Below are 26,364 nucleotides of genomic sequence, written 5' to 3'. Positions count from 1 at the left end.
CGGAGGGAGCTCTCTTGCTTGCGCAGGGCAAGGGAGGGTGGGGGAGGAGAGACGGACGAAGGTCGTGGGGCTTAAGATGTGACATCTTCCTGGGACCGCCACCTCCCCCAGCGTATCCAGTGCAATGCTACCCAAGTGATGGAACGCTTCCGAATGCGATAGCCTGGGGAACTGGAGTTCAAGCTGGGTCTCACCGGATCTCCGAGGGAGCACGCGAGTTACAAAACGACTGGGATAAAGAACAAGCAAACGCCGGAAGTTGGCACGTTCTTCCCTTTGATGAATGAGGGGGCTTGGTGCAGTGTCCCCTTTGTCCTGGCATCGCAACTGGACAAGAGCTGGCCAGACCCACAGCCCCTCGGCTCCCTGCCCCCACGGGGAGAGAGAATGTCAGCGCTCACGGATAATACCTGTAGAAGGCAACTCTTCCTGTCTCACCTGGCACGACGTGAATTCTTGACTCTGGGAACCACACTCTTTACATCAATGTCATTTTTGAAGGCTGGACAGATTGTGTCACCAGGGCAGCCTGGAGTCTTGCAACGAGCACCTCAAGGGGGCCCTGAACAAGTCACTCTCCCCTGCTTCCGTCCCCGCGTCTATACAACAGAGAGGACGGGCTCGGATGATCTCAGAAGAGCTTTCTGTACCCAGAGTTCTGTGCGCATCTTCCTTGCATGAGGATTTCACCTTGTGCTCCTAAAGTTACCGTTAATTAAAATTCAATTAAAAGCCACAGACAGGAAATCCAGAGTGAAGGGCTCACACTTCTCATTAATTGAGAGTGACAGAAAAATAAAATGTGTGTGTGGGGGAGATGTGACCGGCAGTTTTAGCATCCCGCTTGCCCTTTATCGAACTCACTCTCCCTGAATTGACTTAAACCCCCAAATGCTTCTTCTCTCTGTTTTGTATTTCACTCAGGAGTGGTACTAACTGGGTGCCGTGTTGCGCCTCAGGAGGGACTGCTTTTTGGCAACAAAGGAAAAGATTCCCCCGAATGAGTCCTTATACTTTCTTAGAAGCAGGGGCTTCAGACTGGTGGCGCAGGGGGAGACGTGTTCAGCTGCCCAGAATCCTACAGATTGGGGATATCTTTATATAAGACCCAAGGTTACTGGTCTCTCTTGAAAATGATGAGCCCTGGGTCCCATGTTCACATGGCGCGATGAGTAGAACTCAGCAGAGGTTCTTCCCTTTAGCTGTGCAGGAGGATTCCGGTTTGCCACAGACCTCACCACTCCCTACTGTGTCACCCAGCCTGAGTTTTTCATTGATGCCATTTGTCCGGCCCTGAATGATCACTGCCTTGGCGCTGACAAGCTCCACACATACAGAAGACTATCGGTTGCTGTGCAAGTTGACTGGAGCCTCTCTTTCGAAGTCCTTAATTTACAGGTGAAGAAAGTGAGGTCAGGAGAGAGGAAAGGACTTCTCCAATGCCATGCAGTGAACTAAGTGGCTAAACTAGGTCTCCCGGTTCCTAATTCAGCGCTCCCTCATCCTCAGAATGGACCACACTGCAGCCCAGAGTTTGATCTACAAACTCGCCCGGGGTTGGGGGGGGGGATTCAATTCAGTGAGAGTTCAAGGGCAGTGATTCACCCTTCCCTCCTCCAACGGCAGTTGTGAATATTCCTGAAGGACATTTTTTTAAAGGTGGATAGACCTGGAGTCTGTCATACAGAGTGAAGTAAGTCAGAAGGAGAAAAGCAAATACCGTGTGCTAACACATATGTATGGACTCTAAGAAAAAAAAATGTCATGAAGAGATTAGTGGTAGGACGGGAATAAAACACGGACCTACTAGAGCATGGACTTGAGGATATGGGGAGGGGGAAGGGTAAGCTGTGAGGAAGTGAGAGAGTGGCAGGGACATATATACACTACCAAATGTAAGATAGATAGCTAGTGGGAAGCTGCCGCATAGCACAGGGAGATCAGCTTGGTGCTTTGTGACCACCTAGAGGGGTGGGATAGGGAGGGTGGGAGGGAGGGTGATGCAAGAGGGAAGAGATATGGGAACATATGTATATGTATAACTGATTCACTTTGTTGTAAAGGAGAAAACTAACACACTATTGTAAAACTGTTATACTCAAATAAAGATGTTAAAAAAAATAAAATAAAAATAAAGGTTTGTGGCTCCTGCTCCTTTTTCCGTGTGTCTCTGGAGACAGATACACACGATATCTCCATAGCAACTTGCTGTGATAAAAACAAAGGCTCTCCTCCTCCGATTTAGAAGTGCCCTGATGAAACAGCAAGAAAACGGTGAAACTTCATGAGGGGCAATGATAATCATACCAGGGAGAACATGCCTTTGAAGAGCTCAGTGTTTTAATAAACAGGGTTTAGTAAACAGATCCAGGATTAACTCTTGGCTCTGCCACTGCCCAGCTGTGTGGCCTCATGCAAATCACTTAACCTCTCTGAGCCCTAACTTTCTGCTCTCCTACCTGGAAATAAGAATAGTGACCCCATGGGGTTATTAGGAGGACAGGACTGGCTAAGACACCTAAAGAGCTTCCTTAGCACGGAACCTGGCCCACTGTAATTCTGTTCAAGAGTGGCTTCTAAAAATTATATAACCACAAGAATGCTCAGCATTTTTTTTCACATTTTCAAAGTGAGATTGCATACTGTTTCCTGGGGTTCTTTACTAATGTAAAACAGACAGCTAGTGGGAAGCAGCCGCGTAGCACAGGGAGAGATCAGCTCGGGGCTCTGTGACCACCTAGAGGGGTGGGATAGGGAGGGGGGGAGGGAGGGAGACGCAAGAGGGAGGAGATATGGGGATATATGTACATGTGCAACTGATTCACTTTGTTATACAGCAGAAACTAACAACAAAAAAAAGAAGTGAGGAGAAACCAGCATTATATATCCATTTTGTGGGTTGGAGCGCAGGTTCAGCAAAAATCTCCTTGTGTTGCTCTCTCAACTGCCTTTCGCTCTCTACTCTTGCCATTATTATTATTATTACGGTGCTTGTCTGTTAAGTGGATGAGTTTGGGGGTTTGGGGGGTTAGGAATAGTTCTGAGTGAAAAGAACAGACCTCTTGATTTTCTCTTAATAATAAACACACGTTCTAGTTTGTAGAAAACCCGGTCTGTTCAATCACTCACTTCTTATTTTCTGACTGAGTTTCAAAGAAAAGAGAGAGCAAGAGAGAAAGAGAAGTGACTGTTATTGATTAAACGTAGATAGTGAGCGAATCCATTTCCTTCCAGTGACATCTTATTAGGCGCCTGCTCGGCCACCCCTTCCCTCCTGCGTGAGGTGGTGTCCAGCCATATGGCATTTCTTCTACAATCCCCGGATAAGCATTTTAATTAAAATTTAAAAAAACCATCCAACAGCCAAGGTTCTGACTTCCCTTCACTCAGAGAACCAACTAGAAAAAAAAAAAAAAAATCCCATCAGAGAGAAGACTGGCGAAAATGCCTCCCACCCAAGTGGGGGCGGGTAGCCAGAGAGTGGAGTCACGTGCTGACGGTTACCTTCGGGGCTGTGATGAAGCGCTCCCACCTCTGTCCCACGGACTTGTCCTTATTGATTTTTTTTATTGTGCTCTTGCTTCCACCTGGGTCCCTGAGTGAGAAACAGCTTAATGAGTTTTCCGTTTCTAGAGCCTCAGTTCATTACAAGTACTTTTAAGAAATGCAATAAAGAGATGATGGATGGTAGCTGTTCTCTGCTGTGATTTTTTTTTTCCCCCTCCTATACTCGGGAAGCAGTGGAAGGGACAGTTCTCCACAGCCGGGTCTCGCGAGTGGGAATCCAGGTTAGGAGAAACCACCGCTTACTGGGTAGGGACTGAGGGAGGTGGAGTGTTATTTGTACACATTCCGCATCTGTTTGCGTCTCGGACTCGGGTCCTCTCGTAGACTCCAGGGCAGGTCTGCGGTTCCTCTTGGGGGTGAATTGAAAAAGCATGTTAATTTCCAAATCTCTGCCTGCGCTGGTGCCTATGGGTCCCACCATCAGGGCCACTTCTGAGTAACGCACAGAGAGAATTACTAACTTTGCTTGGGCGGGGGGAGCTTATCGGGGTGCGCTGCGCAATGAAAATCACTGGTTTGGAGTTTATTGAGTGAAAATTCTGTACAATTCTACATGCAAGACGCTTCTGTGCATTCTCACTGAATCATCATCTCAACAAAACCTCGTGATGATGCAGTCATTTATCATCCCATTTTACAGATGAGAAAACAAACTCAGGGTCTTAAGTCACTCATCCAGGTGCATGCATATTCACAATGAATCTAATGTCCCTCGCTTGCATGGGTCCCGCCAGGGCCCTGTACCTAATTTTGTATTTTAACTTGGTATTCTTTTTCTTAAAGCACCCCTCTCCCCAATTAAATAAACTTCAGGTCGCGTGAAACCTGGATCTTCCCTCATGGGTTGGAACTTTCTGGGTATGAGACTGAAGCCCCAGCAAGTTTGGATGGTGACACACCCATAATCCTTGATCTGAAACCCGTGGGACTGGATGTGTTGCCAAATTCAGAATCTCGGCATTCTGGAATGGAAATATGCTGCACGTATATCATATGTTAACATAATCCTTCCAGTGGGGTTTCGGCAGCCTCTTATAATCAGACACAAGAATATTTCTGCAGTGAATGTATATGAATATTTACACTAGGTGCGATAAAGACCATAAATAGCTTCAAGTCAAGTTTTGCCACCAAATCAGTTTGGCTCGTGTCAGAAACTGCTGTCAAATTGAGTTACGGAAAAACTGAGTTTTCAGAGCCTTTTGCCTTTTGGACCTGTGGCTATGGGGTGGTGGATCCCTGCTGATAAGCAAGCTCTCTCAGCGACCTCTACCTACCTATGTATTGACGGATTGATCTGTTGATCTCTCCATCCATCCACCCACCCATCCATCCCTTTGTTTCTTTATCTCCTTTTTCTCTGCATTAAGGATTTTAGATGGCTGGGAGCCTTTAGATCATTTGGCTGGCTGGCAGCCAGCGTAGAGGAGGGACTTGAGGGAATGAGACGGTCAGACCAGTTTCGTGTAGAGAGGCAGCAACAGGAGTCTGGACTTAGCAGGGGCTGCCAAGTGCTGGCGGGTGGGGGGAGACGCTCAGATAGGAGGCAAAGGTGATCAAGATAAACCTCGATTCTTATGGCATGGGGTTCTGAGCCGCCGCAGAATCAGAGGTTTTCACCAGCCCAGACGAGGGAGGGGGGTGTGTGTGCTCTTTATTGGCAGATGCCCAGCAATCTACCAGCTCACAGCCCCAAACTGAGAAACGCACACAGACGACAAGGTCAAAGTCAGGCTGGGGAGGGTGGGGTGAGAACGTGCCTCCAAGCTTTCTGTAAGACTTTATGTTTGATTACACGATAAAAAGCCCTCTGAATAATTAACAATGAAGCTCATGTAACGTTGCTTCTGCCCGCCTCTCCCCAGAGTAATCAAATTAGGGGATATTTAAAATCCAGCTGGAGAAAGGAGCAGCAATCCTTCAGTCCTATAAACACTATTTAAACTAGCGGCACTTTTGAAGTCTGATTTTAAGGCTCACCCACTGGAAGCTTTAGTGTTTCCTCTTTGGAGCGTTTCCTTCAAGACCACAGGGCTTTTCTCGCTTTTCCCCTTTGCTAACGCAGCTCCTGCCGTGCCTCCAGCCTTCTTCTTGATGTTCAAAAGCAACCCCTCTTCCCCTTTCAAAATTCAATCTGGTATGGCCAAGCTTTCAAAATCTCAAATATTCAGACCCGATCGGGAAGATGGAGGTTTCTCGTTCACGCAGACTTCCAAAGACGATCCAAAATCTACTGTGACTTCAGGCAGCAGGTTACAGTATGAGCTAAAAATGCGGCAAGCTTCCCAGGGATCTTAAAAAGCCCTGAGCATCGTTCTTGCAAAGCCACTGATAAAGAAAGGGCCTGGTGGGACAGCATCCGTCTCTCTGATGTTTCACTTTCAGTAGCAGATAAACCAAAAAGGAGGATCAACAGGGGGAGAAAAGGAAATAACCCAAGCGTTGTCACCCACAGTGGGCTGACTGCACGCTACTCCACAAGCAAAAGCTGATGTTCCCGCCCACGGCCTGGAGGGACGGTCAGTGCCCTTCACCCGCCAGAGTCCCCGGTCTTCTCGGCGTCTGAAAGTCGGGTGCAGCTCTGTGACTCGCTTTGTTCAAAAATACTTGAGCGAAAGTGACACGTAGCCTGGAGGGCGATGCTTTAAGGGCCAGTGCTCAAGTCAGACTCCCTTTCCGGCCGGGTCCTTGGGTGACTACGGTGATCTGAGTCCCGTGCGGGAGACACGTAAAGTGTGAGCGAGAAATGAGCTCGTGTTGCGCTAAGCTGCTGAGATTTGGGGGTTGCTCACCACGGCAGCTTAATTTACCTCACCTAATGGATGCCTCTGATTTACTGTCTGTGGGACCTCAGGCCAGTCTCTCTGGAGCATCAGAACCAGGAAAAGGGGTGTACCTGGGTGGTTAACAATGGGTTGAAGAATCGGGTGGACCAGCTGTTTGAGTCCTCCGCCTGCCCTGCTGCTTCCTAGATGTGACATTTTGTGTAATATTTACCCTCTCTGAGCCTTAGTGCCCTCATCTGTCAAATGGGGGAATATTAGCTAAGTCAGAGGATGATCAGAGTGAAGATGCAAGGAAATGGGGCTCGTCAAGAGCTTTCCAGGGTGCCTTGTACGCAGAACTGAATACAGCTGAACTATGAACGACACATGCTTTTTTCAATAGAAACCTTACCGGGGCTTGGAGGAGGGGTTGATGGCGGGGAAGGAGGCACTAGGGCACATCCGTGGGGGAGAAGGGGCTGTGACTTTGAGACCACATTTTCTCTCTGCTGAAGCTTTCTGGGGGATCCTATTTGCCAGAAATCAAGGGAAGAAGTCGTTGAGCACCGCTGCATCTCTTTTGACTGTACCGCCAAGCACATTTTGTTCCTAGAAGCCACCTGAAGACATCTATCCACAGTGGCCATCAGAGTCATTTTCTCAAATACTTCACTCTTTCTGAATCCGCATTTGCTTCTCAGGGTGAAAAGTCTGCTGGCTGGTTTCAGATGTGTTCACGTGTCCACAACACGATGGGAGAGCGGAGGTAACTGCTGACTTTGCAGCAGGGAGGGAACAGAGGTCAAGGCTCCCAGGATCTCCCAGGCCCGGTTGCCTGTCCCAACTCGTGACTGATAGGTGCTCTGAGCATCCTGCCACGTTTTCCCATCTTTCCCAAGACGTCCACTTGACAACAGGGGTGGAGGAATGATGCAATTAGGCCAGTGCAGGTGAAATCAGAGACCTCACTCAAACGTCACCTTCTCTGTGAGTCCTTCCCTGATGACCCAAGTTAAAAGTCACCCCCACACACCCTGTCGCTATCACATCACCCTGTCAATTTCTTCGTGATGCTTCATGCTATCTCAGGGAATCTTGATTATTACATGTTTATTATCTGTTGCTCCCCTCCACATCCCTTGGCATAGAAGCTCCAGAGAGCAGGAATGTTGTTTTATTTTCATGGGTGAATACCCAGCAGTGCCTGAAAAAAGTGGGTTGAAGGAAAATGAGACTTTCTGGGGTCGGGGTGGGGGGAAGCATTGATGCTAACGTGTTGCTCAGAATGATGCCGCAGTTTTTTGCACACGAGTGACAATCTGGCAAACACTTAAAGATTTGGGGGGAATTGGTTAAGTATGTTGATAAACTCCACAGTCGTCAAAAGAGGTTTTGACATGGAGAGATGTTTGACTTATTTATTAAGTTAAATAATAAAATTTAGCTGTAGAACGGCCTTTTTTTTAAAAGGAAATTATATATTTATATATCATATGATCTAGGTAAGTTGGGGTCCCTCTTGTATCCTGGCAAATATTACTTTTTAATGAGTTATTCTTTTTTTTTTTCCTTGACACCAGACTGTTCCCTAAATTAACTGAAGATTTGGGGGCCTTGGCTAGAAACAGAGGAAACAATCATTTAGTGGTTAAGTGCACATGCTTTGCATCTGGGCTACCTGGGTTCAAGTCCTGACCTTTGCTAGCTGCGTATCTTGGAGCAAGCTCCTTCGATTCTCTTTGACTCAGTTTCCTCATTTGTAAGTCAGAATGAGGCTCCAATAAGGTCATATATCCAGAGCAGTGCTTGACAAAGAAAGCACTCAAATGCCAGCTATTTTCCTTATAACACAGTAGTTGGATTTAGGTGACCGTGTCATATTTGAAATGTTTTATAGATAGAAAGGCATCTATATTTTTCTAAAGCAGGTGTGGGTTCTTTGTGCCTGAGAAGCCCAGCCTTTGAGTGTATGGACTCTCTTAATGAAAATCAGGATTTTCCACTGGGACTCTCCAGTTAAGAGTGGGTCCAGGAGTTCCCTGGTGGCCTAGCGGTCACTGCCGTAGCCCAGGTTCAATCCCTGGTCGGGAAACTGAGATCCTACAAGCCAAAAAAAAAAGAGTGGGTCCAATGGTGTCTCTCTGGGACAGCCCGAGGCAGTAAGACATCCGCTGAGTGCCCCAGCGGAGAGCACATGATTACCTGCCTACGGAGCCTCAAGGCTGTTGGAACAGCTCCTCCCCTCTGCCTGGAAGGTACATCAGTAACTCTTCACGTCCCTCTTAGGCCTGGGGTCTGCCCTGTTCTTCCCCATTGGGTGGGGGTGAGTGGCATTTAGGAAGAGGTGGCACTAAGGCTTGAAGTGCTTGCTTACACCGGGTCTTGTCTGTTTCTCTGTAAAGATCCATTCGTTTCTAGTCAGTCCTTGGAAAGCGAGTCTCTGATAAGAATAAAACCAGTACAAGTTCACAACCCCTGAACCAACTCCAAAATCCAAAGGGTCTTGACAACCAAAAAAACAAAATTAATAACTTATCTGGCAGCAAAACATGACCTGAACTGATGATGGGAGGCTACAGATGACCTTTATTTACCTTGAGTGTCCACTTAGTATAAATATTCATTCCGTTTATTTTCTGCAGAAATATGTTTGATAATAGGGTGCTGCCCCAGTTCCCTCTGGGAGTATGATGTTCTATACGGTATATGTCCCATATTTCTTTTCTAAAATGTCAGAAAAGAAAAAAACATCCAAATTCTGAAACGCAGCTGGTCCCAAAGGTTTGAATAAAAATCTGTGGGCCCGGGCTTCCCTGGTGGCGCAGTGGTTGAGAGTCCGCCTGCCGATGCAGGGGACACGGGTTCGTGCCCCGGTCCGGGAGGATCCCACATGCCGCGGAGCGGCTGTGCCCGTGAGCCGTGGCCGCTGAGCCTGCGCATCCGGAGCCTGTGCTCCGCAACGGGAGAGGCCACAACAGTGAGAGGCCCGCGTATCGCCAAAAAAAAAAAAAAAATCTGTGGGCCCTGATATATGAAACAAGTCTTACTTTGCCTAAACAGAAGCCTACATCTCTCAGAGAAGGATAATTAGTACATTCATTATTGAACGCTCAGTTTCTGCTCTGTGTGGACCTGATCATCTTGTCAACTGAAATAAACTCTCCTGCTAGCAGTAGAATCAATGAGGATGCTGGGAAATGATAACGTGTTTCAATGGCCACGTGATGAAATTGGGAAGGCCTTTTGTTCTTTTTTTGTTTTTTCTAAATAAAGCAGAGACTCAGGTGCAACTAAGAATGCAATGCTAAAATCTCTCATCTGTCCATTTACCAAACCATTCACCAATCCATCCAAAGATGGGATCTTCCCGCAGTGAACAAAGATCATCTGCCTGTAGCACACTAGGTGCCCGTTAGTGAAGTTTCGTTGCCTGCAGAAAGCCCACTTTGTGGTGTTGAATCACCCCACTTTCTTACTATAAGATCTATAAGGGGGCAGGATTGGACCTACAGCCATCATAATGTCTAACAGAAACAAAACGTCTAGGATCTACAGGTCCCGGAGAATGGATGATTCCTTTTGGAAAATGCATGGTGGGTATCAGGACTCAAGGTTTATGTTTCGAGCACTTTAAAAACAGAAGATGCTTTGCTGCTTGATGGTGGAAACCCAGAGAAGCACAGTCAGGGGAACTGAAAATTTGGCATTTTCCTCTTGGGGTCATTCCCTGCATTGCCCATCTTTGCAACCAGATTTTGGGTGAACTCCTGTAGCCTTCCCCCCTCCCGCCCCCACCTCGTTGTACCTTTGTCCTCTCGCTCAGTGAACATGGATCTCAGCTGTTGGTAAAATTCTGCTCCAAGGTTTATTTCTTCCCTAGCCCTAAGTCTCAATGGTATTGACAGTCTTAGCCCTAACTGCTCTTTAAAAATCGGGATTTTGATCTTGAATAGCTATCACTTAGTGAGCACTCACTGTCTTCTCAGACATCAGGCTAAATGTTCTACGTACTCTATCTTGCTTAATCCTTACAAGAACGCTTATGAAACAGGAACTCATTTGACAGATGAAGAAACCAAGACCCAGAGATGTTAAGTGACTTTGCCCAAGGTTACCCAGCCATTAAGTGGCAGGGCCTAGACTTATCCAGGTCCTTCTGAAGTCAAAGCCCTTGACCTTAATCCCTCTACTCCCTCTGGGCTTTAAAAAATGTGTTTGAAGATTTGGGGAAATGCACATTATGGCATAAGTGTGAAACATCATAAATAGGGATTAAGCATTAAAGAGAAGACACCCTTCTCTTTCCTTACTAACTAAAAAAAAAAAAAAAAAAATCTTTCTGGCACTTTCTAGGGAACATAACACTCGCCGTGCCCCCACTATTCCTAATTTTTTAAAAATCAATCCCAAACAGTGGTGTGCTAGAGTGAGCTCATACTGCATCACAAGAACTACATTTGTGCATCTCTTCCCAGCTCCAAGTTAGTAACATCATGGTGGTAAGCCTGAAATCAGCCAGGGTGGGAGTATTTATACCATGGAAATCGGCAAGGCTGCAAATCATGTTTTTTCCCCTCTCTGGAGAACTGGTTATTAAACATTTACCAGCATCCCGCTGACCCCAAACTAAAATCACCATCAGGAGCAAAGGGTTCACTAAAAAAAAAACAAACCCCAACAAATACTCTGACTTCCTGGGGGAATCATCCCTGGACTGTATTTTTCCGTCAGGTCTGGCTGAGGTTCTGGTTGGTTCCGGTTCAGCTCTTACAGAGCTGGACATCCTCGGATCCCTCATAGGATGCTGTCCTGACAAAAGTCACAGGAGAACCTCCACTTGACTTATTGTGACCACTGTCTTTTTTTTTTTTGGATAACAATTTTGGGTCACCTTATGGGCGTATTTCTAAAACCAATCAAAGGAAAGAAAGATGGTCCTTTTTGTCTTCTCAATCCAAATTCTGTATTATGTTCTTTCCTCAGTTTGGGAGAGTGGTGCCCAAATGTCAGAAGCAAGATACCGCTGGTAGCTCACTCGGGGAGACACAATGCTTTTAGAGGTCCACTGGTTCAGGGGCCTTTCTCTTAGAATCTAGTTATCAACTGTGAAAAAAAATTAGATGTTGCACTGACCCACAAATTCTATTTCTCAGAACCTAGCCAACAGAAATATTTTCAACCCGGCACAAAGCATATGTGCAAGGATGTTCCATGCAGTACTACTTGAAATGGCAAAAAACTGGGGAACGACCCTAGTGTCCATTAGGAGAGAAGCGGCTTATCTAAAACACGGTCTGTCCAGGCCACAGAACACTCAAATATGAAAAGAATATGGAAAAAATGTTAAAAGAATGTGGACGCTTTGTCTGCACCACGTTGGTAAACAAACGTTTGCTGGGCCAGGCAGAGTCAATGGGACACAGGGTGGACTCACTACACCCAGCCCTGTTCTTTGCAGGCACCTCTGGTGATAGCTCTATTCCAAGAAGAGGCCCTCTGTCTAAATCCTGTTAGGCAGTTAGGGGGAAGGTCAAAGTTTCTTCCTGAGTCTTTTGGGCCTTTATTGTTTTTAGCTCAAAGTAATCTACATGCCAAAGAGACATTTTGGGGTGGCAAATTCTGCTCCCCTACAACCATGATGGAAAGATGTCCATAAGACACTGTAAAAGGGGGGAAATCATATGCAGAACAATATGCAGAGCATGATCCCATTTCTGTTAAAAAAAAAAGTGTATATCTGTGTGTGTGTGTGTGTGTGTGTGTGTGTGTGTGTGTGTGTGTGTGTGTGTGTATGCAGCATTAGAAAGGAGGCGGAAGGAGGAAGGACATACCTCAGACTCTAAAAGGATTTCCTCTAGGGAGGGGAATGGATTTGGGGTAGGAGGAGATAAAGGCTTTCACACCTTATATGCTTCTGAATTTTTTGGAAATTTTTAATAGAAATAGATTGTATTCATTTATTACTTGAGCAGTTTTGTTTTACACAAAAATGTGTGGGAAATGTTTTAAAGCTGTGGTTTTCAAACAAATTCTGTATGCCACAAAGATATCTTGGAAGTAACAAGGGTGCCTTGGTTGGGGTGGAAGTGAGTTGCTCTCCCAACCTCCTGCTTCATGTAGAAGGTCCATTGTGAAAATTTTTTTTAACATTATTGGGGTTTCTATTATTAAAAAAGGATTTCTGCTGCTTAAAAAAATAAAGGTTATAAACCACTGCATCAAGGGAACTGCAGTTTTAAATTCATCCCAACCAAAAACATGGAATCAGTTGGAGTTTCTGATCTATCAACAGATGCATGACTTATATTTCTGGTTACATTTGAGCTTAGTTTATTTAGGCTCTGGTGCAAGAGATGAATCAAGGTGGGGTGGGAATTGGGGGGAGGTGGAGTTTTGGGGGATGGGTGCTAAATGAAATGCCCCTGGAGTGGGAAGGAAAAGGGGTTTATTATTATTAAGATTCAGGATTTTGGAAGTGAAGGAAGATTGAATTCACCTGGGAGCCAGGGCTGAGCGAGGGCTTGACGTCAGTGTATTGGGGTGGAGGTGGGGATGTTAGCACTGGGGGAAGGGCAGCTATTTTATTTAACCCAGTATTGGATTTTTACAGGGCAAGTCAGTGTTACTTACATTTTTCTTTTGGTTACATTCTTGCAGACAATAGGACTCTCCTTAAAGAAACAATGCCTTTACACGCCTACCTATTCCTTGTCCTGCCTTGTATGTGCAATGCAGCTCCTGCAATAGTGGCCTCAAGGCTTTTGAGGAGCCCTCCCCTCCGGTGGGGACACATCTAACACTTCTCTTGGCTTGGACAACAGGTTCTAGAACTTTCACCTGAGCAAACTCAGCTGCTCCTGGGACCTGAACACATATTATTCCCTTGGGTCCAAGTGGAGAAACAGTCACAATTTTTAAAAAACAAACAAAAACAGGAGCAGAGCCAAGATGCAGTACTAGGAGGACACTGGAATTCGCGTCTCCTCACAACTAGGGCACCTACCGGGCACCGGTGGGGAACCACAGACACCTAAGGGGACGGGAGGAACCCCCAGGGGCCGGGCAGGCCGTGGGGCATGGGGGGAGTGAAGGGGGAGGAGAAGTGGAGGCAGGAGAGGACTGGTGCCCCTGAGGGGCGGCTGGGGGAGGGAAAGGGATCCCTCGCCCCAAGGGGGAAATTGGGGGACCACTGGGAGGGCAGGGGATGAAAAGGGAAAAGTGTGGCCAGGTTCCCCTGCCCACGTGGGCCCCCAGGAACCTGCTGAGATCCCGGGCCTGATCCTCTGCCCACCGAGGCGCCCTCCAGCCACACGGGTCCTGAGGGAGTGGGAGGGAGGGAAGGGGGTAAAAGGTAAAGGCCTGGCGGCTGGGGGAGGGGAGGAGTTCCTACACCCAGCGGGACCCACCCACGGTTAGGGGTCCAGCGAAGGGGGAGACCCTGGGGAAGATGGTAGGGGAGGGGCGTGAAGGAACGGAGGGGAACGGGGCCAGCGCTTTCCCTGTCCACTTAGGTACCGGGGAGCCTGCTGGGTCCTAATCCTCTGTCCTGGAAGCCTCTCTCCTGCGGTGCAGAGCCCAAGCCCCGCCCCACGGCCCCACCCCTACACTGGGAGACCCCCCTCCAACGCCCTGGGCCTAAACCCCACCTACACAGCCTCCCGCAGGGCCCAACCTCCAAACTCCAAACTCCACTCTCCAGAGGCCCTCCTTTCCATGTGCATCCTCTCCCTTTGCACAGACCCTAAGCAGAGGCCCCGCTCCACGCTTGACCATCGCCCCGTCTAGGCCCCGCCCCACACCCAAAGTCACTGGCCCACCCGCCTAGGGCCCACCCCACCCTAAACCCTGCCTCTGCCTAAGTTCCACCCCCGCCTAAACTCCGCCCCCATAGGCAAGACTTTTTTTTTTTTCCCCTCTTTTAGACTAGGGTTCTGTTTTACCTTGTTGATTCATTGTTGTTGATTCTTTTATATTTTTATTTTTCCTAATAAAGCTTTTATTTTTCTAATTTTATTTTATTCTTTATACTTTGTTATTGTTCTCTCCTTTTGGCTTGTACCCCCCACCTTTTGGTTTCTTTTCTCTGTTGTGGTTTTATTTTACCTTGTTGCAGTTGTTTCAATTATAGTTTTATTTTTCCTAATATATTTTTTATCTTTCTAATTTTATTTTGTTTTTTATTCTTTGATATTGTACTGCTCCTTTTTATCTTTTCTCTTTCTTTCTTCCTTTTTTTTTTTTTTTTAACTGCGCCACAAAACTTGCAGGATCAGGCTGGAGGTCGACCCTGAGCTCCTGTGGTGGGAGCTCTGAGTCCAAACCACTGGACTAACAGACAATCTCAGACCCCAGAGAATATCAATCGTAGTGAGGCCTCCCACAGGTCCTCCTCTCAGCACCAAGACCCAGCTCTATCCAACTGCCTGCAAACTCCAGTGCTGGACGTCTCAGGCCAAACAACCAGTAAGACAGGAATACAGCACCACCCATCAAAAAAAAAAGAAAAAGAAACGACAAAAAAAATATGTTACAGATGAAGGAGCAAGGTAAAAACCTGCAAGACCAAATAAATGAAGATGAAATAGACAACCTACCTGAAAAAGAATTCAGAGTGATGATAGTAAAGATGATCCAATATCTCAGAAACAGAATGGAGAGAATACAAGAAACATTTAACAAGGATCTAGAAGAACTAAAGAGCAAACAAACAGTGATGAACAACACAATTATTGACATTAAAAATACTCTAGAAGGAATCAATAACAGAATAACTGAGCAAGAAGAATGGATAAGAGAGCTGGAAAATAAAATGGTGGAAATAACTGCCCGGGAGCAGAACAAAGAAAAAAGAATGAAAGGAATTGAGGACAGTCTCAGAGACCTCTGGGACAACATTAAATGCACCAACATTTGAAATTATAGGGGTCCCAGAAGAAGAAGAGAAAAAGAAAGGGTCTGAGAAAATATTTGAAGAGATTATAGTCAAAAACTTCCCTAATATGGGAAAGGAAATAGTCAATCAAGTTCAGGAAGCACAGAGAGTACCATACAGGATAAACCCAAAGAGAAACACGCCAAGACACATATTAATCAAACTATCAAAAATTAAATACAAAGAAAAAATATTAAAAGCAGCAAGGGAAAAGCAACAAATAACATACAAGGGAATCCCCATAAGGTTAACAGCTGATCTTTCAGCAGAAACTCTGCAAGTCAGAAGGGAGTGACAGGACATATTTAAAGTGATGAAAGGGAAAAACCTACAACCAAGATTACTCTACCCAACAAGGATCTCATTCAGATTCGATGGAGAAATTAAAACTAGGAATGCAAGGATTCTTCAATATATGCAAATCAATCAATGTGATACACCATATTAACAAACTGAAGGAGAAAAACCATATGATCATCTCAACAGATGCAGAAAAACCTTTTGACAAAATTCAACACCCATTTATGATAAACACTCTCCAGAAACTAGGCATAGAGGGAACCTACCTCAACATAATAAAGGCCATATATGACAAACCCACAGCCAACATTGTTCTCAATGCTGAAAAACTGAAACCAATTCCTCTAAGATCAGGAACAAGACAAGGTTGCCCACTCTCACCACTCTTATTCAACATATTTTTGGAAGTTTTAGCCACAGCAATCAGAGAAGAAATAAAAAGAATCCAAATTGGAAAAGAAGAAGTAAAACTGTCACTGTTTTCAGATGACATGATACTATACATAGAGAATCCTAAAGATGCTACCAGGACACCACTAGAGCTAATCAATGAATTTGGTAGAGTAGCAGGATACAAAATTAATGCACAGAAATCTATACACTAGATTGCATTCCTATACACGAATGATTCAAAATCTGAAAGAGAAATTAAGGAAACATTAATTTCTTGAGGAAATTAATTAATTAAGGAAACATTCCCATTTACCACTGCAACGAAAAGAATAAAATACCTAGGAATAAACCTACCTAAGGAGACAAAAGACCTGTATGCAGAAAACTATAACACACTGATGAAAGAAATTAAAGATGATACAAACAGATGGAGAGATATACCATGTTCTTGGATTGGAAGAATCAACATTGTGAAAATGACTATACTACCCAAAGCAATCTACAGATTCAATGCAATCCCTATCAAACTACCAATGCCACTTTTCACAGAACTAGAAGAAAAAAATTGCACCATTTCTATGGAAACACAAAAGACCCCGAATAGCCAAAGCAATCGTTAGAAGGAAAAATGGAACTGGAGGAATCAGGCTCCCGGACTTCAGACTATACTACAAAGCAACAGTCATCAAGACAGTATGGTGCTGGCACAAAAATGGAAATACAGATCAATGGAACAGGATAGAAAGCCCAGAGATAAACCCATGCACATATGGTCACCTTATCTTTGATAAAGGAGGCAAGAATATACAATGGAGAAAAGACAGCCTCTTCAATAAGTGGTGCTGGGAAAACTGGACAGCTATATGTAAAAGAATGAAATTAGAACACTCCCTAACACCATACACAAAAATAAACTCAGAATGGTTTAAAGACCTAAATGTAAGGCCAGACACTATCAAACTCTTTGAGGAAAACATAGGCAGAACACTCTTTGACATAAATCACAGCAAGATCATGAGATAAATGCAAGTCAAAACTACAATGAGGTATCACCTCACACCAGTCAGAATGGCCATCATCAAAAAATCGACAAACAATAAATGCTGGAGAGGGTGTGGAGAAAAGGGAACCCTCTTGCACTGCTGGTGGGAATGCAAATTGATACAGCCACTATGGAGAACAGTATGGAGGCTCCTTATAAAACTACAAATAGAACTACCATATGACCCAGCAATCCCACTACTGGGCATATACCCTGAGAAAACCATAATTCAAAAAGAGTCATGTACCACAATGTTCACTGCAGCACTATTCACAATAGCCAGTATATGAAAGCAACCTAAGTGTCCATCAACAGATGAATGGATAAAGAAGATGTGGCACATATATACAATGGAATATTACTCAGCCATAAAAAGAAACGAAATTGAGTTATTTGTAGTGAGGTGGATGGACCTAGAGTCTGTCATACAGAGTGAAGTAAGTCAGAAAGAGAAAAACAAATACCGTATTCTAACACATATATATGGAATCTTAAAAAAAAAAAAAATGGTTCTCATGAACCTAGGGGCAGGACAGGAATACAGACACAGATGTATAGAATGGACTTGAAGACATGGGGAGGGGGAAGGGTAAACTGGGATGAAGTGAGAGAGCAGCATTGACATATATAAACTGCCAAATGTAAAATAGCTAGCTAGTGGGAAACAGCTGCATAGCACAGGCAGATCAGCTCGGTGCTTTTTGGCCACCTAGAGGGTTGGGATAGGGAGGGTGGGAGGGAGACACAAGAGGGAGGGGATATGGGTATATACGTATGCATGTAGCTGATTCACTTTGTTATACAGCAGAAACTAACACAACACTGTAAAGCAATTATACTCCAATAAAGAGGTTAATTAAAAAAAAGACACACAACAAAACTTTGAAAGGGAAAACACAGAAACATGGAGAATGGGAGGAGTAAAAGGGAGTGGGAGAGGAGGAAAAAGAAGAGGAACAAATGAGGAATAGCATTGGGAAGACATGGTCCAAGAAGAGAGCTGGAGAGAAATCTAGCTGTGCTTCCAGGGTGGGGCTGGGCTAGCTGGCCAGTTCCACCGTGGCTGATTCATTTCAAGGAGTTGGGGAGAGATGCACAGGGGGGCTGTCACCACCGCATGACCCGTATGACCTGGCCCCAGCTCACCCCTGTTCGGACCCCACATATAGCAGCAGCTCCTAAAGCACCCCCCCCCACCACCAAGAAACAGCAGTAGGAGGAAGAGAACCCATGGGAGCTTCCTCCCCCAAGGCCCAGTCTCTTGCCAGTTACACGGCAGGTGGAAGGGCTGAGACCTACTTCGGATTCCAGCAGGTGATCACGGGCTTCATGGTGTGGTGGTTGTGGTCGATAGTCAGGGCCTCCAGGAGCCAGTGGAGGGCACAGAGCTGGCGGAAGATGGGCTCACTGCAAAGACAGAGGAAGGAAGCCCAGGGGGCTCCTGTTAGAACAACTTTCTTCACAACAGTGGCGACAGAGGCAGGAACGGTGCTGGCTCCGGGCTGGAGAGCTGTCTCCAGGCTCCAGGCGTGTGGCAGCATTTCCCACACACCAGCATTAAACTTTCCCAGTGGGCTCCTGAGCTATTTATTGACCCCATTTTACAGATGAGGGAACTGAGGCTCAGAAGAGGTGAGGAACTTGTGCAGGTCACTGGGCCAGTAGGCGGCAGAGCCGTGATATGACACAAGGCGACCCTACGCCAGTTACTGGGGATTTGCATGCACAGTCGGAAGGGACAAGGGAGGGTGTCCCACAGGTAGCGGACTTGATTCAGGCAAACGAGAGGACTGAAGGAAATGAACATCCTACAGGCGTCCGATTCTTCATCTGATAAAAATACAATAAATACACCAGCAGGGTCCAAAACGTCCGGAAACACAAGAAAACTAGTGTATTTATTGTACTTTCTCTCCACGCCAATTAACAACTAGACCCACTGCTTTAAATTTATAAATCCTTTGCCCCAAAGGTAGCTGGATGTTGAGGAAAACCACATTGAACACACGATTTGAAAATGTAACGAAAACACCATTTAAAAATAGGTCTGGGCTTCCCTGGTGGCGCAGTGGTTGAGAATCCGCCTGCCGATGTAGGGGACGCGGGTTCGTGCCCCGGTCCGGGAAGATCCCACATGCCGCAGAGCGGCTGGGCCCGTGAGCCATCATGGCCGCTGAGCCTGCGCGTCCGGAGCCTGTGCTCCGCAACGGGAGAGGCCGCAGCAGTGAGAGGCCCGCGTACCACAAAAAAAATAAAAATAAAAATAGGTCTAACCTGTATTTTCTGATTTGGGGGTCATTCTATACTACGATGAACCAGGCATCGGGTAGGACACCTGACACATGTTATTTATTTCTCCCCAAACCCTGCCGGATAGGAATCGTTATCTGAATTTTAGAGAAGAGGAAACTGAGGCTCAGAGACGGGCCATCGGTTTGCTCCAGGTCACACAGCTTGTTGGTGACAGAGGTGGGGCCTGAATATCCCATTCAGTGCTCTCAACAACCTCATAAGGAAGGTGCCTTTATTCCATCCTCTTTGCAGACAAGGGACTCGGAGAGGTAGAGTTGCCTGAGGTCACGCTAGGATTAGTGAGGATGTGAACCTGCATCTGTTTAATCCCAGAGACGGTGCTTTTGTGGACCTGAGCTCTTATTGTTTGAGGTGCTGATGGGGCCAAACGAGTGGCCACCCCGAGAGCAAGGTCAGGAGAGGGTTAACCTGCTGCCTGCATTCTTCCTGGAAATGCGGGGGAGTCCTACCTAGCCAGCCCCTCCCTGCATGGTTTCTCCTTTTACACTAATGGGCCAGAGGCCTCCATTACCAACCTGTGTAATTGCTCTTCTCTGAAACCGCTCCGGTATTGATCGGTACCCCCCAGGGCGTCTGGGCCTGTGCTCGGAGGGGCAGGCAGGAAGGAATCCACCGTCCAGCTTCCAGGAAGGCCCCAGCTCAGAAGGTGGAGTCCGAGCTCTGGGGCTCAAGTGTGGAGCGGGCCCAGGCGTAGCCCGGAGAGCCCCCTGAGAGGCACCCATGTCACTCTGCTTGCAGGGGAGCTGCCCCCATGCACCCCACTCCTCCGCCCGCATGCTCTGGAGTGGCCGTGTCCACCGGGTCTTAGGAAAACTAGAGTCAGCAGCTCTGTCTCTCTTTTATCATCTGGAGCGCCTTCCTTCTTTTTTTTTCCATCCACAAATTATTTTCCAATAATGAGCACCCTCGCATCCCTCACTTCTCATTTAAAGGACCCGCAAGCCCACAGCCCTCCCAGTTCCGTCTGTGTCTTCCCCCTTTACACCATCTTGGTCCCTACGGGTAAGTGCATTTTGGCAGCTCTGGGTACCAACAGTAGCAGTGGCCGTACCATGTGCCCAGCCCTGTGCAGACACCTCCCTGTATGTACCCTCACTGGGACCCCAGGAAGTTGCAAAAAGCCCGGGGAGACGCCCCCTCTTCTGTTCACGACTCAGAGCCCCTGCGGGCCTGGGCGTTCAGTTGTGTCCATAGCGGGTGGGGAGGGATGGGTAAGGGAGTTAACTGGTGAGGTGGGATCTGCTTCGTCACAGGGGGACGAGAGGCATGTGAACATCAGACTCATTTCTGCAGGAGACAGGAACGGGCACAAACCTGGCCCTCTCCCTCTCTTGCTTAGGATCTTCAGATATCCTAAACCATCTGCTATGGACTGAGTTATGTCCCAAAGTTCATATGCTGAAGTCCTCATCTCTAGTACCTTAGAATGTGACTGTATTGGGGACCTTTGAAGAGGTGATGAGGTTAAAATAAGGCCAAGAGGGTGGGTCCGAACCCAATCTGAATGGTGTCTTTAGAAGAAGAGGAGCCGTGACCCACGGAGAGACACTGGGGTACACGCTCACAGAGGAAAGAGCGTGTGAGGACAGAACGAGAAAGCAGCCCTCTGAAAGCCAAGGATAAACGACTCAGTAGAAACCAGCATGTGGGCACCTTGATCTTGAACTTCCACCCTCCAGAACTGTGAGAGAATACATTTCTGTTGTTTAGGCCACCCCGTCTGTGAGGTTTTGTTACGGCAGCCCTGGCAAACCAACACCGCGTCACATGGGAGACTCCCACCCATCTCCCCAGCCTCGAGTCTCCTCTCTCACCCCTGCGCCGCCACTTGCAGCCTGGTGAAATTCTGCTCTGTAGCGCAGGCTCACTGTACATACTCTCTTTGCACTGGGTTAAAATCCTAGCTTTGCCACTTATTAGCTATGTGGTCTTGGCCAAATTACTTCATTTCCCTGAGCCCCAGTTTCCTCATCTGTATAATGGCAGTAATCGTTCTAGTGAAAGTGAGGTGAGGTGCTCGGCACTGTTCTCTGCTCCTGATACACATTCCCTTTCCTCCTCCTCTGCCGCTCTGTGATTGGGTCTCAGCTCGGATGTCGCCTCTAGCAGGAAGCCTTCCTTGATTTTTCGAGCATCCTCTCTCCGAGGAGGTTCTAAAGCACCCCCCCACACACACACACACCCTACAGTGTGTCCCTCTGTCCCTGCATTTTGTGTCCATGCTCTCTTGTAACTACCTGTTTACTTGTCTCTGCAGCCCACAAGCCTGTGAGCTACAGAGTCTTGTCCATCACAGCTATGCACAGAGTAGGCTCAATACATTTCTGGTTACTGAATGGGAGATGGAGGGAATAAACTGATTGGGATCTGACACTTTCCACAGCTGATAATTTGGGCACAATTCTCATATGCACAACCACAGAGATAACAAAGAATAGTAGCAAGAACAGCAAAATAACAATAATAGTAAACACTTCCCACAGAGCGCTTACTCTGTGCTAGACACTGTTTTAAGTGCTCTACATCCATTAATTAAAGTCATTCTTATAACAACACTGTGAGGAAGGTACCATTAGTATTCCCATTTTTCGGATGAAGAAACTGAGGTCATATAACTTATCCAAGGTCAGAAAAGGCAGCAAACAGCAGAGCTGGAATCTAAGCCCAGACAGTCCGGTTCCTGAATCTGTGCTTTAATACAGCGTTGACGTCTCTTATTACAGGGTAGAGCCCTCACGCCCTTTTCAGCAGAATAGGGTTTCATCCAATGGGTCTGGACCTTTTTCTCTGCTTATAGAAAGTGCCTTACAAAACCTGCACACAGATGTTTAGAGCAGCTTTGTTCATAATTGCCCAAAATTGGAAGCAACCTTTAGAGATGTATGGATAAATAAACTATGGTATATCCAGACAATGGACGATTATTCAGCGTTAAAAAGAAAAGGGCTACTAAGCCATGAAAAGCCGAGGAGAAACCTCAAAAGCACATTACTAAGTGAAAGAAGCCAATCTGAAAAGGCTACACATTGTATGATTCCAACAATATGATGTTCTGAAAGGGCAAAACTATGGAAACAGTAAAAGGATCAGTGGTTGCCAGGGTGGGGAGGGGGGGAGGGACAAACAGGAGGAGCACAGGGGACGTTCAGGGCAGTGAAAATACTCGGTATAATACGTGAGGGGATGGATACAGGTCGTTATCCTTTCATCCAAACCTACAGAATAGACAACGCCAAGAGCGGACCCGAATGTAAACTAGGCACTGCAGGCGACTATGATGTGTCAGTGTAGCTTCATCAGTTGTAACTAACGTCCCACTCCGGTGGGGGATGTCGATAATGGGGGAGGCAGGAGGGAAATGGGAAATCTCTGCACCTTCCCCTCAATTTTGATCTGAACCTAAATCTGCTCTAAAAAAATAAGGTCTTAATGAAAAAATACAGTGCCTCAAACCCAACGATCTCTCATCTAACATGCAGTGAAGCAAACTGAAGGAGAGAGACAAGAGAGAGAGGAAGGAAGGGAGGAAGGGAGGGAGGGAGGGAGGGAGGGAGGGAGGGAGGGAGGGAGAAAGAAAGTGTCCCAAGAAACATGCTTGATAGAAATCGCTCCTTTCTCATAATGATGGTGTGTCAGGGCAAAGCACAATACCTTGGATTTTTTGTCAAATTAAAAGAGAAAGCATTTATTTTCTTACATGTGGGGCATAATAGATGAAAACGCTGACCAGGGTGCGCAAAGCCTGCTTCTAAAATCCCTGTGCGCTCAGAACTCTGGGGGAGCACCTAGCGGTCAGTGCATCGGAACAGCCCTCTCCGTTGAAACTGCTGTACCGACCAGAAAACGAGTGGGAGTCAACATCCCTGAGAAAAAAAAAAAAACTAACGTTTCTTCAAAACGTTTACTAAGAGAAATCAGAAAATGCTACAAAGCACCCCATGCTGACCGCCAAGGGCAAACCCAGACAGCGGCTGCAGGCACTGTTTCGCTGCACACTCGCTCAGGAAGGGCTGTAAGGATAGGCCAGGCACCTCCGAGAGGAAAGGAGGGGCTGTCCTCCTTCCTACAGACTGTGCCCCACCTCTTTTTTTTAAAAAGATAAAAGGTCCGGTGTTCCTTGGCATGATTGACTTGATCCCCATACAGTCAATTCAGAATCTTCAGCTGGTCTGGGGATCAGTCGCCCTGGGATGGGAGGGACTGACCGGGCCCCGAACCACCTCCGCTGACGTGAAGACTGAGAATTTGAGAACTGACCAGGCAGGCTGTGCCCTGAGGCCGTCTGCTAGAATGATGATAAAACTGCTCGGACTCGCCACTCCTCCCTGCAGCCATGCACTTCACAAGGTGATTCTGCATCTCTCTCAGCAGCCGGTGGAATCTTTCTTTTCCCCATCGCTTGTATCTCGGCAGGCCTGATGTCTTCTTTGGCCAACAGAATGGGGTGGAAAGGTCCTTGGGTCCATTCTGAGCCTAAGCCTTACGAGGCTTTGAGTGTTTAGGCTCTTGTCCTTGGAACCCTTCCTGACAGCCGTGGGACAAGCTCGGCTGGCCTGCTGTATGACGACAGTCACTCCTGTCACCCTAGCTAACAACCAACCAACCAACAGACCTGGGCGTGAGGCCACCCTAGATGGGCCAGCCTCCAGCTTACCACACACATATGCAAGCCCAGCCAGGACCAGCTGAACTGACGTGGTCGAGCAGAACCACCCAGCTGACCTGCAGACTTTGAACAAGAATAAATGGTTGCTGTTTTTTGGGGTTTTTTTGCGGTACGCGGGCCTCTCACTGCTGCGGCCTCTCCCGTTGCGGAGCACAGGCTCCGGACGCGCAGGCTCAGCGGCCATGGCTCACGGGCCCAGACGCTCCGCGGCACGTGGGATCTTCCCGGACCGGGGCACGAACCCGCGTCCCCTGCATCGGCAGGCGGACTCTCGACCACTGCGCCACCAGGGAAGCCCCATGGTTGCTGTTTTAAGCCACTCCACCTCAAGGTGGTCTGGAATACAGCAACAGATGCTGATACAATCATCAAATGCAGCCAGAGCCTTTGAACAGCCAAGGAAAAGAAGGGGCAGCCTTCAATCTAGAGAAGGAGCGTGTGCCTTTGTTTGCGAATAAAACTTTATTGGAGCACGGGCACATCCATTCATTGTAGCTTTCCTGCTGAGACAACAAGGTAAAGTACAGTTGATCCTCTGCATCTGTGGATACAGAGGGCCGACAGCACTACCCCATTTTATACTCATAAAAGACTCGAGCATCACAGATTTTGGTATCGGCAGAAGGTCCTGGAACCAATCCCCCGCAGATACCTAGGGATGACTGTAGTGGCGAGAGATACCATCTGGCTTGCAAAGCCTAAAATATCTGCTGTCTGTCCCTTTAAGAAAAAGGTTGCTGGGCTTCCCTGGTGGCGCAGTGGTTGAGAGTCCGCCTGCCGATGCAGGGGACGCGGGTTCGTGCCCCGGTCCGGGAAGATCCCACGTGCCGCGGAGCGGCTGGGCCCGTGAGCCGTGGCCGCTGCGCCTGCGCGTCCGGAGCCTGTGCTCCGCAACGAGAGAGGCCACAACAGTGAGAGGCCCGCGTACCGCAAAAACAAAACAAAACAAAACAAGAAAAAGGTTGCTGATCCCTGGTCTAGGGCATAATGAATAGTAACAACCACCCCTGTGACAATCACCACCATCGCCATCACCATCATCTAACAAACCTGATACAAAGGTCTGACTCAAGAGTCGGGAGATGAGAATGCCTGTTGTGAGCATTGTGGCAGGTTCTGCCTTCTCTCTGGGCTTCGGCTTCCCCGTCTGGCACTGAAGGAAGATGAGCAAGACATTCTCCAGGCACTTGCACAGTTCATTTAAACCTCAGTTCGCTCAGACCAAAGGAAATGGGGGTGGGGCCTAGGAATATGCATTTCCCCAGGCATCTCCTTATTTTGCTATCCCCGCACCCAAGCCCAGAGCCCCAGACGATTCAAATGCAAGTGAAAGCCTAAGAACCACTGATTTACACCATTTGGTTTCAGAGGGCTTGTCCATGGAAAAGAAAGGCAAAAGCGCAAACGTTTCTATGGGACCTTATGAGACATTGCAAAGACCACTTTTGCAAAGAGATGTTTTAAGAACATCAAGCTGAGGCTGCCAGTTGCAATGTCCCTGAACAAAATAAGTCTACGAAGAAGTCAGTCATAATATTCATCCAAGGGAGACAGGAGGAGAGTATGCAGGGGGGCTCGTCAAAAGCTGCAATATTAGTGAGGGAGAGGAATGTGTCCGCACACGTGGTGGTGACAGCGACGGTGATGATGGTGATTACGCCCACGGTGTTGGTGACGGTGCCATCTTCCACCCGCGAACTAAGTGCTCTTATTAGAGATCTGTCATCTTGTCTTACAGTTTCACTCTTGCATAATGTTACTCTTCAAGTACATGAGACTTGGCGGTCCAACTGTATCACTAGCTCCTCAGAGGCAAAGCCTTGGGAGATACCTTCTGTATCGCGTGCGGTGGTGAGAGGTCAGGCTCTGCAGTCAGACACACTGGGCTTAAAACCCCAGTGCAGCAACACACTGCGCTCTGTGACCTCGGGCAGGCTAGTACACCTCTCTGAGCTTCTGCTCTCTCATCCGCAGGGATGGGATAATAATACACCTACACAAAAGGGCTGCTGAGAGGACTGAGACAGTACCCACAGAGCAGTCAGCAGTGCCATTTTTACTGGGCACACTGTAGGGGCCTAATAAATATCTGACAAGTGACCAGACAGAATCCAGGGCACCGTGGTCATTGCCCTAAAGTAGTTCTTATATGGGAGGGCTGGGGGTATGGGCGTGATTTCGCCCCCAGGGGGCATTTGGCAATCTCTGGAGACATGTTGGTGGTCACAACTGGGGAGGGGGGTGCTACTGGCACTAGTGGGTGGCAGCCACGAATAGTGCTAAACATCCTACGGTGCACAAGACAGTCCTTCGCACAAAGAAGTATTTGTCCCCAAGTGTCAACAGCGCCGAGGTAGAGCAATCCTGCCTTACAGGATTTCTGTTT

The 26,364-nt window shown here is 47.3% G+C and overlaps 1 protein-coding gene across 3 annotated transcripts in view; it reads right to left on the bottom strand.

Annotated features, from left to right (window-relative positions):
- The window catches only part of CCDC60 (coiled-coil domain containing 60), a 252,697-nt gene that overhangs the window by 21,648 nt on the left and 204,685 nt on the right, over positions 1 to 26,364 (bottom strand). For all 3 annotated transcript variants that reach the window (XM_067014928.1, XM_067014930.1, XM_067014927.1), the window contains 2 exons: positions 18,299 to 18,406; positions 3,505 to 3,595 (listed from right to left, as the gene is read on the bottom strand). In XM_067014928.1, coding sequence (XP_066871029.1) covers positions 3,505 to 3,595; positions 18,299 to 18,406 — 199 coding nt within the window. The remainder of the gene's footprint in view (positions 1 to 3,504; positions 3,596 to 18,298; positions 18,407 to 26,364) is intronic.

This window comes from Kogia breviceps, chromosome 15, assembly GCF_026419965.1.
Source record: "Kogia breviceps isolate mKogBre1 chromosome 15, mKogBre1 haplotype 1, whole genome shotgun sequence".
NCBI lineage: Eukaryota > Metazoa > Chordata > Mammalia > Artiodactyla > Physeteridae > Kogia > Kogia breviceps.
Note: the sequence above shows the minus strand (reverse complement) of the source record. Positions and strands in the feature narration are given on the sequence as shown.